General features: G+C 39.3%; 1 protein-coding gene across 2 annotated transcripts; it reads left to right on the forward strand.

Moving 5' to 3' along the window:
* Positions 1-2289: 2289 nt before the first annotated feature.
* LOC119419895 (uncharacterized transmembrane protein DDB_G0289901) lies at positions 2290-6405 on the forward strand. 2 transcript variants are annotated; one of them, XM_037687260.1, is made up of 4 exons: positions 2290-2341; positions 2877-2947; positions 4810-5112; positions 5960-6405. In XM_037687260.1, the coding sequence occupies exons 2-4, from the start codon at positions 2908-2910 to the stop codon at positions 6001-6003; spliced, it is 387 nt and encodes a 128-aa protein (XP_037543188.1). In that variant the 5' UTR covers positions 2290-2341; positions 2877-2907; the 3' UTR covers positions 6004-6405. The 2 variants fall into 2 exon arrangements, with proteins under 2 accessions (XP_037543188.1, XP_037543190.1); XM_037687262.1 differs by having other exon boundaries at positions 2319-2341; positions 2880-2947.
* Positions 6406-11919: the final 5514 nt, after the last annotated feature.

The following is an 11919-nucleotide window of genomic DNA, read 5'->3' on the forward strand; positions in this document are numbered from 1 at the left end:
ATGATCTTGGTTTAAAACTAACAGGCGATATACATTCTTTTGAAGGAATGCGTGGGTATGAAAGCCTCCGACATTTGAAAAAACTTCCATATATGCCCCACATTCATGGGCGTATACGTTTATGTTACAGTGAAAATATGAAAGCGTTATAAAAGCATGTATATTGGATTTATATTTGGATTGAGACAAATTAAAGTGTAAACTCAAATTCAGGTGACTGTCAATTTCAGCAGTTCTCAGAAAAGAAAAGGTTTTATTTGTTGTGTTTCACCCTGAGAGGATCTGAGGTTTGAGAAACAAACAGCCTCTGTAGGTTGAACGACTCCGGTGTGTCAAAGCAGAGGAACATGCAGGACAGTGGCCCTCGAACACCTGGACTGGGAACCATCAGGCCAGTGAGGTCGAGCCTTTTTAAAACCGCCATGACCTGAAAAAGGCAAATCTCTTTTTATTGGTAAAAAGCTTGAATCCTGCAACACTCTATGTCCTTATGCTCTTTACTCAAAATCTTACTTCTAACCTACAAAGCTCTCAACAACCTAGCTCCATCTTATATTCGAGATCTTATTGGTCCATATTTTCCTAACAGAGAACTTGGCTCTCAGACTGCAGGCTTACTTGTGGTTCCTAGAGTTTCCAAAAGCAGAATGGGAGGAAGATCTTGCAGTTATCAGGCTCCTCTGTTGTGGAACCAACTTCCAGTTTCTGTCCGTGAGGCTGACACATGGTCCAGTTTTAAGACTTTCCTTTTTGATAAATCCTATAGTTAGGGTTGGCTCGTTACGCTGCTATAGGCTTAGACTACTGGAGGACAAACTGACCTCATTTCCTTAAATGAATTGTTACAAATGAATAGTTTGCATTTAGTATTATTTCTATCTTAACGTGTGATTCTCGACGTGCCATTGTGTATCTGTTCTTCTCAAACCCAGCCGGTCAAAGCAGACGGCCGCTTGTCCTGAGCCTGGTTCTGCTAAAGGTTTCCTCCTCATGCGGGAGTTTTTCCTTTCCACTGTCGCCTTCATGCTTGCTCAAGATGAGAGTTCTGTGATGGAGTTAAACTCAAAGCAGTCTGCTCCTCAGATAAATAATAACTTAATTTTATAAATATGAATGTTTCTGCTCAGTGCCCTGAGATGACTTCTGTTGTGACTTGGTGTTCTATAAATAAACTGAACTGAATTGTGTTGGAACCTCTGAGTCCTTCAGTAGTCTTCAACTTGTCCAAAATGCTCAATTCAATCTAAACTTGTTGTTTGTTTATAAAGCTCTCGTCCCTCCTTATTTAGCTCATTACCACTCGTTCCAAGGTCCAAATCCAAATGTTGATGTGACGGTTTTTTCAGTCGCCTTTGGAACTAAATTCACGACATGTCCATGATTCCCGAGGGTCTCTATCCTGCCTGTTTTAGTTCAGCCTGTCTTCAGGCTGTGCAGACGTGTGGTAAAACCTCTTTCAGTGAACATCAGGGGTGACAGCAGAGAAGCATGCATGATAGTAGCCGTCGAGGACCAGGATTTGGCAACGTTGGGCTATAATGAATGCTGATTGTGTGATTGACATGTGAGGTCGCCGGATCCAGAATTGGCACAAGATGGAATCGAACGTGTTGACTTTGCTTGAGCAAACAACGTGCACTGAAACGGCAACGTACGAACCATCTGGGCTGATTCTGTTGTATTAAAACTGAATTTAGGTTGGAGTTAAAGTGTGTGATTCTGATGAAAATTGAAGCTTATCAGCTGCAGAGGACTGTTTCTGAGAGAAGAGTTGGCACGTTGTGTCGGCATCATGTACAAGGCGTGCTGCGGGTGCTCGTGTGTTCTCAGCTACAGCCTGCTGGACAGAGCTGAACAAACAGAAGGTGGTAACTGCGTTTTATCAGCTCCTGCTGCCTCAGTTTAAACCGTTTCCAGCCGCAGTTGTTGACAAACGATCCCGACTTAAGGTTCAAAAGCTGCTAAATATTCCTTCTTTGGTGAGTATGAATCTGTACAGATCTATAAACTGAAATCAGTGGCGCTTCCTTTGCTTTAAAGTTTGAATATTGCTAAATAAATCTGACCCGACGCTTCTTGGTTAGAGTAAAAAAATAAAAAAAATCAGCTGTGAAGAATTAACATTTATGGATTCATCTTTCCCTGTTCTTGCGTATGATCAATAAATGAGCAGTAAAGAGTTGGTCGTATTAACCAAATAGTGAACATGTGATATATGACAGAATGGTTCAAGCCAGCTGGGAGGGATGGAAACGACAGGGTTGTGTGATAACAGGGTCATAAAAGGTTAATATAGTCCGCTCTACAGGAACAGAGAAAGTCATTATCCACAGCCTCGCAGGTGAGTAGCCGGGCTCTCCTCCCGACAGCCATGACTAATATTTTTATTTTTCAGCACCGTTTCCTGATAATCCTCGTTGCCACAGCTCCGTTTCAGTCAAATGTTTGCTTCTGTGTTTATTAATACAATCCAAATAACAAATATTGTGTTATTCTTATTAATATCATTATCATGGTGTTTAATGTCAGCTGATGAGAGCTGAATTTTATCCAATTTTCTTTAAAAGTACCACTGATATGACATGTTTTTAGAAATCGTAAATGCTGGTGCTACGGAGTCATTTATTCTGGAATGGTGGTGTAAATTTCATTAAATAGATGGTAAAGTCAAAAACGTAGGCACCATTTACTCACAATTAGTTTTTTTAGATTCAGAAACAATGTTTGGGCAATAATTCGCATGTTTAAAGTTTAATTTGCAACTCATAAATAAGAAAATACATACTTCCTTGTATAAATGTTAGTGTAATATCAGAAAAATGTATGATTCTTTATGTGTGATTTTTTTTTTAAATATTTGCTATGTGTGTTTCCAGCAGCACAGATTAATACTCCAAATCTGTCAAGATGAATCTTCTCGTAGCGACTCTTTGCCTTCTTTGTTCAGGTAAAAACTTTTATTTTTACTCTTCATTTTGTTCCTGGTGTTAAACTCTAAACTAAAATCAAAGTTTGACAGCTGTGTTCCATCTAAAAATACATTTTGAAACAGTTACATTGGTTTATTAATTGTTTGACCGACGACGCCCCGATTTAGAGTGAAAGTACATTCTGTGCAATAAACTGCGAGACGGCGACGGAAAAATAAATATTTGAAGACACGGCTGTAAATTTCCCTTAATGTCATGACAACTAAAAATATATTAATTTAGGCTCACTTCAAATAATTAGAAACCCTTAAATAAAACCTCAACTTCTATGTAACCTTTTTGTTTTGTTTGAGACGAGAGGAACAAATATAATCTGGATTATTTGACATAATTCAGATCCACACCACCGTATTTATAGTAATGTTGAAAAAATAAAGTGAAAACCTTAGTTTTGGGTGGAATAGTGGTGTGGATGTACGATGGGGGGTATTTTAATGGTTGTGACCAAAGATTGATTGAGGTCATAAAGTGAGGTGTTGAAACTGTTTGAAAAAAAGGGCAGTTCACAGAAATTGTTCTGTTTTTACTTTAAAGGAACCTAAATCAAAGTCAAGTCAAGTCAAATTTATTTAAAGCACATTTAAAACAGCAGCTGTTACACAAGTGCTTCACAATAAGATCAAGGCAGTAATTAAGGAAAAATAAGTACAAGAAGCCATTAAAAGCGTTAAAAATAGAAACATAATAAACACAAAAACAAAGAGAAACAATGAAATACTAAACTAAATCCCACCGCGTTAAACGTCAGTGAAAACAGGTGTTTGTAGGAGAGATTGAAAAGCGGGAGGTGGGAGTGGTGGCGCAGAGATTAGAGAAGGGGCCTGTGATCGGAAGATCCCGGTCCAACTGCCGGTACCGACATCATCAAAAATGTGGGTGGGATAAGTGAAGCACCCACACCTGCCCCACCCTCATTTGCCCCACTCTAGGCCCTTGAGCAAGGCCCTTAACCCCCACCAGCTGCTCCCCCGTGCACCAGCAGCTTTCTGCTCCACACAGAGGGCTGTGGTGATCATTTCAGATTTTAGTCTGGTTTAGCCTTTTTCAGTTCCGTTCAGCTAATTTAAGCTTTTTGTGCTTCTTAAGCCTTTTTTTATTTATTTATTTTTTAGGTGATTTTAGCCTTTTCTGCTATTTTTATTGCCGATTTCCACCTTTTGTGCTTCTTTCTAATAATTTCAACTTGATGCTCCTTTCAGCCCTTTTTGTTCATTACGGCTATATTTGCTTATACTGCTACTTTTAAGCAAATTTAAGCTTTTTGTACTCTTTTCAGCTTTTGCTGCTCTTTCAGCTTGTTTCTGCTAATTTTAGCTTTTTTTTTGGGGGGGGGGGGGGGTTACAGCTACTTCTCTGCTAATTTCAGCTATTTTTTACCTCTTTTTCAGCATTTTTGGCTGCTTTCAGCAAATGTCAGCCGTTTCAGCTAGTTTCAGCTTCTTCAGCAGCTTTCAGTAAAAATCATTCACCAAAAAGCGTTCACGCCGCATTTTCACAGGAAATGCGGTTTCTCGAGTTGTTTTCAACAAATGTTTGCTCGAGGCTGTTTTTTCAGTCTGCTTCTGCCTGTCTTTCTTTGTGCTGTAGTGAAATGAGAGGCCTGGGTGTGTAGTTACCACGGTGACCGTAATGAGCCACCGACATTTCTTTTAAATTGGGTTTCATTCACTCTTGTCGTGTATCAAATCGTAGGCCTGTTTGTCTTAGCTCAGACCTTGTAGGTGCACTGACCCTTCAGAAGTTCATCATGTTCTCGTTGAATGTTCTTACGGAACGTTCTTATTCTTCTGATTTAAATATTTTCTTTGTGTTGATTCAGTAACTCTGTGTGGAGCAGAGGACAACTCGACTAATGTCACCCCCACGTCAACTACAACTGTCACTGGTACAACAAAGAGCACAGGAACAACTGGGACACCTGGTGCTGGTATTACTAGTGGAACCATTACAGGACCTACTGGTGGAAATGCTACAGGAGCTACTAGTGGAAACGTTACAGAATCTACTGGTGGAAACACTACAGAACCAAGTCATCCCCCTCCAGAACCTTCAACAGGAGGTCTGTCAGGAGGAGCCATAGCAGGCATCACGATCGGCACCATCGCCGGGGTTGGTCTGCTGGGTGAGTCCAGGAACCCAACACAACCGTCACAGAACATCTGACCAATGTCAGCTGGTGCCAAGGAATGGAAAATACTGCAGTTTGGTCTTTGGTTGGTCTCTGAATAAATCCAAAAATATTTATTCAAATAAAAGCCGGGCAAGAACAAGAGACACGTTCAGAGTTGCACAAAAAAACACGTTACTGTCAGAAGAAAGAAAGCCTACTAACAACTTTCTTTCTTAATCTTTAAAAAAGACTCACTTAAAGAAACACCTGAAACATCCATCATCCATGCATCCATCATCCATGCATCCATCCATGCATCCATCCATGCATCCATCCATGCATCCATCCATCAGTCCACCCATCCATCTATTAGCCCTAAGCTAAAGGATAGCTAAATAAACTGAAGGCTTGCAAGATGATCAAAAGTCTTGCTAGATCAGCTAAAGATTACTTAAATGCACTTAAAGTTAGCTAGATGAGCAGAAGGCTAGCTAAATGAACCAAAAAAAAATATGATCAATGAGCTAAACTAGGATATATAGCTAGATTAACTGAAGTGTAGATATATGAGCTAAAGAATGAGATGAACTGAGACAATCTAGAAGAGCTAAATAAACTGAAGTCTAGCTAGATTAAATGAAGTCCAGCAAGATGTGCTCAGGGTTCCCTGTAAGTGTCAGTCCATTTAGCTCAGCTAAATATTCCCTGGATAAACGAAAGGTTAGCTAGATGAGATGAAAGGTTTCCTAGATGAGCTAAAGAATAGTTAGATGAGCAGAAGTCCAGCTAGATGAGCTAAGGGTTACCTAAATTAGCATTACAATACATTATAACTGTTTAAACTCTGTTGTTCTTTCAGGTGGGGGCATCTACGGTCTACTGAAGTACACCAACAAGATCTGAGGCCAGCTCTCATCAACCAACCAAGGACTCAAATAATCATACGTTTAAGCTGAAACTGTTCCCGTCTCAGCTTCAGACCTGATCCTGGACTGGCCAAATGGACCCTGCAGTGTTTTTGTCTGAAAGGCCCAGATCTGAATAAAACTGGATTCCTTGATGATGACGTCCCGGGCCAAGAGGACGGCAAAAACCAACTGTATCATGATGACTGGTCTGACTGGAACCAAGACGATAAATTTAAGCTGATTAGTACTTTTTTAATATTTGTATTTACTGGCAGGTATTCAGTGGAGTTAGAAAATTCTGATTTTGGAAGATGTAATCTCTCTGTTGCGTGTCTGGTCCAAATAACCAACATTTAGAGATAGTTTGCACAAATTAACATTTATGCTTCTTTCCAGCCTTTAGAGATGTTGCTGCACCTGAAAATGTTTCAGTTACAAACATTAGATTTTAAAGGTGCAATTCTCCAAACGTTCCTCCTTCAACATGAGGAAAAACAGATTTTATTTACCGTCCACTCACAGCGTTAGACTGATGAGGTTTAACGTTTTCACAGCAAATACTGGTTTAGATTTCATATAGAAAATAAAGAAAATGGACCAATTTCATTTGTTTGTCTTCTTTCTGTCCCTTGTCACGGAGCGAAACAGGGAAATTGGAAATAATCACCGTTCGTCTGTGCATGAATGTTGTGATCTGAATAACTTTAAAACCAAATGAGGTACCAACTTCCATTTTAGTGTGTGGCTGCTTCTGTATAAGAACGGTTCCTTTTCCAAATACGGCTGCCGTGTCAAAATCCAAGATGGCTGCCAGGCCATCACTTGAGAAAACTATACTTTCTAGTTTTTATATTGCTTACAAGTTTCTCAAATGAAACAAATTTCTCAAATGGTGACCAAAGATTAATCTACGGTGGCCAAAGGTAACGAAGTAAAATAAATAAGAGATCTAAATCTCTTCCGTACATTTTTCGGCACGTAACTTAGTCTGCAATTTTTAAGCTGCTGCATCCATTCACGCATCAAAACATTCAGCTCATTCAGGACATTCCTGCTGTGAGTTTTGGTATTTGTGCAATTTTTACTTTTTGAAATATTTAGCCTTTTCAGCCATGTTTTTCTAACTGAAAACCAATGGAGCGCTCTTGACGTCCAAACGCTTTGTGCTGTTTAAAACCTTTCACTGCTCATTTCAGATTTTCTGCTAATTATTTTCAGCTTTTCTTGTTCGTTTTTCAGCTTCTTTCTGCCAAGTTCAGCCTTTTCAGCTACTTTCTGGATATTCTTCTGCTACTTTGAACTTTGTTTGCCATGCATTCTTGATTTTGTACTTTGCTCCTTTCTAATAATGTCAACTTTATGCTCCTTCAAGCCTAGTTTTGTTCATTTGAGCTTTTTGTTTGATTTTAGCTACTTTTTAAAAACTAATTTCAGCATATCCTGCTCACTTGATGGAACCTTTTCAGCCTGACTTCAACTTCTTCAGCAGCTGTTCAGGCTTTTGGTTTGTAGGGTTTGAAGTAGCCCCCACATGACAGCCCACCATCAAAACATTTCTGGAGCCTCCACTGTGTTCAGAGTTTTAAAGTTTGGTGCTGTAAAAAAAAAAGATCCAGATTGTTGTGAAGAGCTTTTTTTTTCCCCAAACTTAATTTTTGAGAAATAGTGTCAAGCTGCAGGAACGCAGACGTGAAACAAGGAGTTTGAAGAATACCAAAAACTTTATTACACAGAACAAAAAGAAATGCTCACCTTGTTGGTTTGGTTGTGAGAAACAGAAGGATAATGTGGACTGATGGGAAAAGTGGCTGCAGCTGCGACTAATGACACCAGGAGCAGGTGTGAGTGGGCGGGGCTAGACCGAGGAGCAGAGGCTGACTGTGGAAAAGTACTGGAAGAAGTGAAGGCACAAAGGAGCATAGTGGAACACAGAGCAACATAAACCAAACCACGTTTGATCAGAATGATCAGCCGACGACTAGAACAGTTCTCTGGTTATTCTTAAGCAGAACCAGCAGCAGCAGCCAGCTGTAGCACATCCAGCAGAGATGTCACAATTTCTCTGCAAAACTGATTAAAGGATTGGATCAAATCGTTCACATGAACAACTATGAAATATTAGAGACTGAACTGGTTTCTGGTTTCAAGATGCCAGGAATCCACTGGTTCCAGATGCTCATGGACCAGCTGTTAGAACTGGTCCCGATACGAACTGGTGACCAGTCCAGAATAGACCTCCAGACCACAGACCACTGGAGATCAGCACCAGCTTCACACAATAAAGCAGGTGGACGGATGAATGAATGTACAGTTTCACATTGATTAGCCAGAACATTATGACTATGGCTTTACATATTTTGCTGCAACATCCCTGAGCCCTGATCAGAAACCAGAGGGTCTTACATTTAATATGGATTATTTATTATCTAACAGGTTGTGTCCAACACTGAGCTGTAGTACATCCCTAAAGTCCTGTTATATTACCCAAACACTCATGGGTCACATCAGACAGGAACTCAGTATTAACAAGAAACAATAAGGAAGTTTCTGTCTGTACTTTTATTGTCTGACAAAAAATAGTTTCCCCTTTACCTCCAACTTCCTGCTCAATGTCAGCTAAATATAGTATTTCTAGTGATCTAACAAGGTTGAGTCAGGTCCTCTGGATGGGTTCTTCTTTTTTAAACTGTTTTGTATTTTATCCAAAAGACCTTCCGTCTGAGAAGCTGCAGTCAAACTCAGTCTCGAGTGTCAGCCAGAACTAGTTGTTCATAGGTCTAACAAGAGACCATCTTATCACAAGCAGAACTGGTTTGTTACACTTTGGAGTAAGCTGTTGGAGGAAGAATCAGTTTTGTTGTGCGTTTCCTTGACTGATGAAGCCTTCCGGATCGAAGGCGAAACGTTTCAGCACAAAAAAAGAAACTGTCCAGATGATCTGACTGAAAAATGTTGCAAAGGATGAATAGTTAAGCAGCATGTCTCTAAGAAAAATGGGAGGGAGGGCCCTTGACATGGCATGGGCTGACATGGCGGACGCTTGGTGATTTGAGCTCTTTAGCACAACATTTTTCACACAAATCTTTTAATAAAAAAATCAGTAAACAAGTTCTCAGCTTCTTTTTGTAGAGAAAAATAACTTTTTACACGATGGCACGGGTTTCAACCATGAATTTTGGAGCTCGATAAGACGGCGGTTTATTCCCGAGGTCGGCCTGTTAGCTTAGCTCGTAGCTTAGCTTCTCAACTTAGCTGCTTTTAAACGATCCAAAAATGTGACTTTGGACGGTTAAAACAGATTTTAAAGAGAAAGGGAGAGGTCAGTGAAGAGCACCGGAGCTGAGCCTTTTGTCATCCAGTGTCTTCAGTAGAAAGAGAGAGACACGAAGAAACGATAAAGCCGGTAAATGAAAATGAGGTCGATAATTTTCATTCATCATGCGATTAATTGATTTATTATTTATCGTGACAGGCCCAGTTGTTCGCACACAAAAGGAGGACCATCAGCCTAATGACCTGTGCCCTGTTAGTGCCCTGATGGGCGCTTGTTATTCACAGAGAGCTAAGTGATACTTGCTATAACATGAGGGGGACAGTTGGACACAGAGGCGTCTGTCCAGTTGTCCCTCTCATAATGCTGTTATTGCAATTTCAACAAAGAAGAGCCCGTCCAGAGGACCTGACTCAACCTTGTTTGATTTATTTAACTGGATTACTGAGCATACATCAGGATATATATCCAGTGATAACTTTTTGAATGTTTCTTTACAGGCATGGCTGATTCCAATATTTATCCTCAAAGCACTCAGATTATGTGTTGGGGATGACCACCAGCTACTACCACACCAAATCTTGTCAGCATATCTGCAAAGCAGACTGAGTTTTGGATATTTTTTGTGTTAGCTAAGCTTTAATGGAGTTGACTCGGTTTTAGAGGTAATACATCTAATAATTACTTCCTGAAAGCTTCAATACATTTCATCCACTGGCTCATGAGATGTGCTAACAGACAAATGTTACATGCCCTTCTTGGCAGTGAGTAACAAATAAAAATAGGTTACGATTACGTCAGTCCAAGTTGAAGGACTAAAAAAACATGTTAATGAAACTAAGGATTGTCCACTCTTACATTTGAAATAGATTATTATCTAAGAACATTTTGATCCAACCTGGGCTTGTTTTTCTTTGTCACTTCAAACTAGTATGTTTGAGTCAATGCGAGTCCAGTCAAAGTTTATTAATCATAAAACCATTAAATCAACTTCTTTTGTTCAGAGAAGGAAGACGATGAAAGGCCATTATGGGGTCAGCCATAAATATCTAAAAATAACACCCAGTACAAACGCCTTGAAATCAATTTCTACATCTCAACTGTGATGATGCAATCCAATTCAATGGCATGGCAATGTGGGAGGGTTTGAGGCGACAAGGACTCATAAGCAAAAAAAATAACGCTCTAATGGGATGGGTCGACTGTTACCCACATCCTCTCAGGTGAGTATCTCTGCTCTTACCACTGAATTTTGGACATTTTGGACATTTTTCTCTTGCACTTTTGTCCTTGTATTAGTTCTGACCTTTGTTAAATACAGCTTATTAGTTTATTAATGATAAAATTTGCTGGTAATTTAAAACATTAATTCAAGTATTCTCTCGATATTTGTGAAACGGCTTACTTATATTATATGTACCTACTCGTGATAGAGCTCCAATGAGATGGTAAAAAGGGCATTCTCTTGTTTATTAGTAGTAAAGGATTGTTCGACTGAATAATTTTAGGTTGACTACCATTGGTTAATGTCTTCTTTTTTAGAAATTGACTTTTTTTATATTCACGGTTGTGTATTTCCAGCAGAACAAAAGCGCCTCTTTGGAGATTAAACCTGGACAAGCTCAGCGTGTGTGGCACCGTTACGCTATGAAGATGCAAATAAATCTCTTTGTGGCAACTCTTTGCCTTCTTGGTGCAGGTAACAAGAACATTTTATGTTTCATAAGTCAGTCTTATTGGAAATTTAAAGTCTTTAAATGTGCATTTCTGGTCTCAGCCACTAAAAATGAGTCAAATATCAAAGTGCGTAAAGAAAATTAATGTTAAAGTCATCATTCTGTTTGAACTCTGTTGTGATTCAGGTTTGAGATTTGAAAGAAAAAAAGATCAAACTTTCCACACCACCAACTTCAGTTCTGCTAATTTATGTTAAACATTAATGTACTGGTGATGCATTAAAAATGATCATCCTTTATGACAAAAGAGGAACACAAACTGTTTGAACTGGAAGACTGTGATGATTGTTCAGTGAATTATAGAAGTAAACACCCAATAAAACGCTACCAGTCTGTATTTTTAAAGTCATGCTGCCTTTTTTCATCAGTAGGAATTCTACAGAAGACATGTTTAAAGGGTTTACAAGCAAAGTTTTAGGGTTAATGGAAAGAACCAACCAAAATGTTGGTATTAGAAGTTGGTTATAATCATTTGGTTTTTAAGAACTTTTAGATAAGAAAAAATTGGTTCATTATCGCTGTGTACATAATTAGGTAGAAAAAATTTCAATTTGCACCTAGAATCAAAAGTTTGATGATTAATTCCCGAAGTGTCACATAAATTCTGAACCATTGACAAGCTCTACAAGAAATTCAATTACTTGAACCATGACTCAAAGAACATAAATATTATGGATTTTCTTCAACAGTTTCTTCTGCTTGTTTTAACAGTCGTTCTATGTGGAGCGCAGTCCAGTCCATCAACTGCAGCCCCAGCTGATCCACCAACCAAAGAACCGACTGATCCATCAACTGCAGCCCCAGCTGAGCCACCAACCAAAGAACCGACTGATCAATCAACTGCAGCCCCAGCTGAGCCACCAACCAAAGAACCAACTGATCCACCAACCAAAGAACCGACTGA

The sequence above is a fragment of the Nematolebias whitei genome, chromosome 14 (genome assembly GCF_014905685.2).
Source record: "Nematolebias whitei isolate Nwh7 chromosome 14, NemWhi1, whole genome shotgun sequence".
NCBI lineage: Eukaryota > Metazoa > Chordata > Actinopteri > Cyprinodontiformes > Rivulidae > Nematolebias > Nematolebias whitei.

Excerpts from the sequence above, each read along its gene's own strand:
- LOC119419895 (XM_037687260.1), top strand. The coding sequence starts at position 2,908 with ATGAATCTTCTCGTAGCGACTCTTTGCCTTCTTTGTTCAG. Across the intron at positions 2,948-4,809 it reads TCTTTGCCTTCTTTGTTCAG|TAACTCTGTGTGGAGCAGAG; the intron begins GTAAAAACTTTT and ends GTGTTGATTCAG. Across the intron at positions 5,113-5,959 it reads CGCCGGGGTTGGTCTGCTGG|GTGGGGGCATCTACGGTCTA; the intron begins GTGAGTCCAGGA and ends TTGTTCTTTCAG.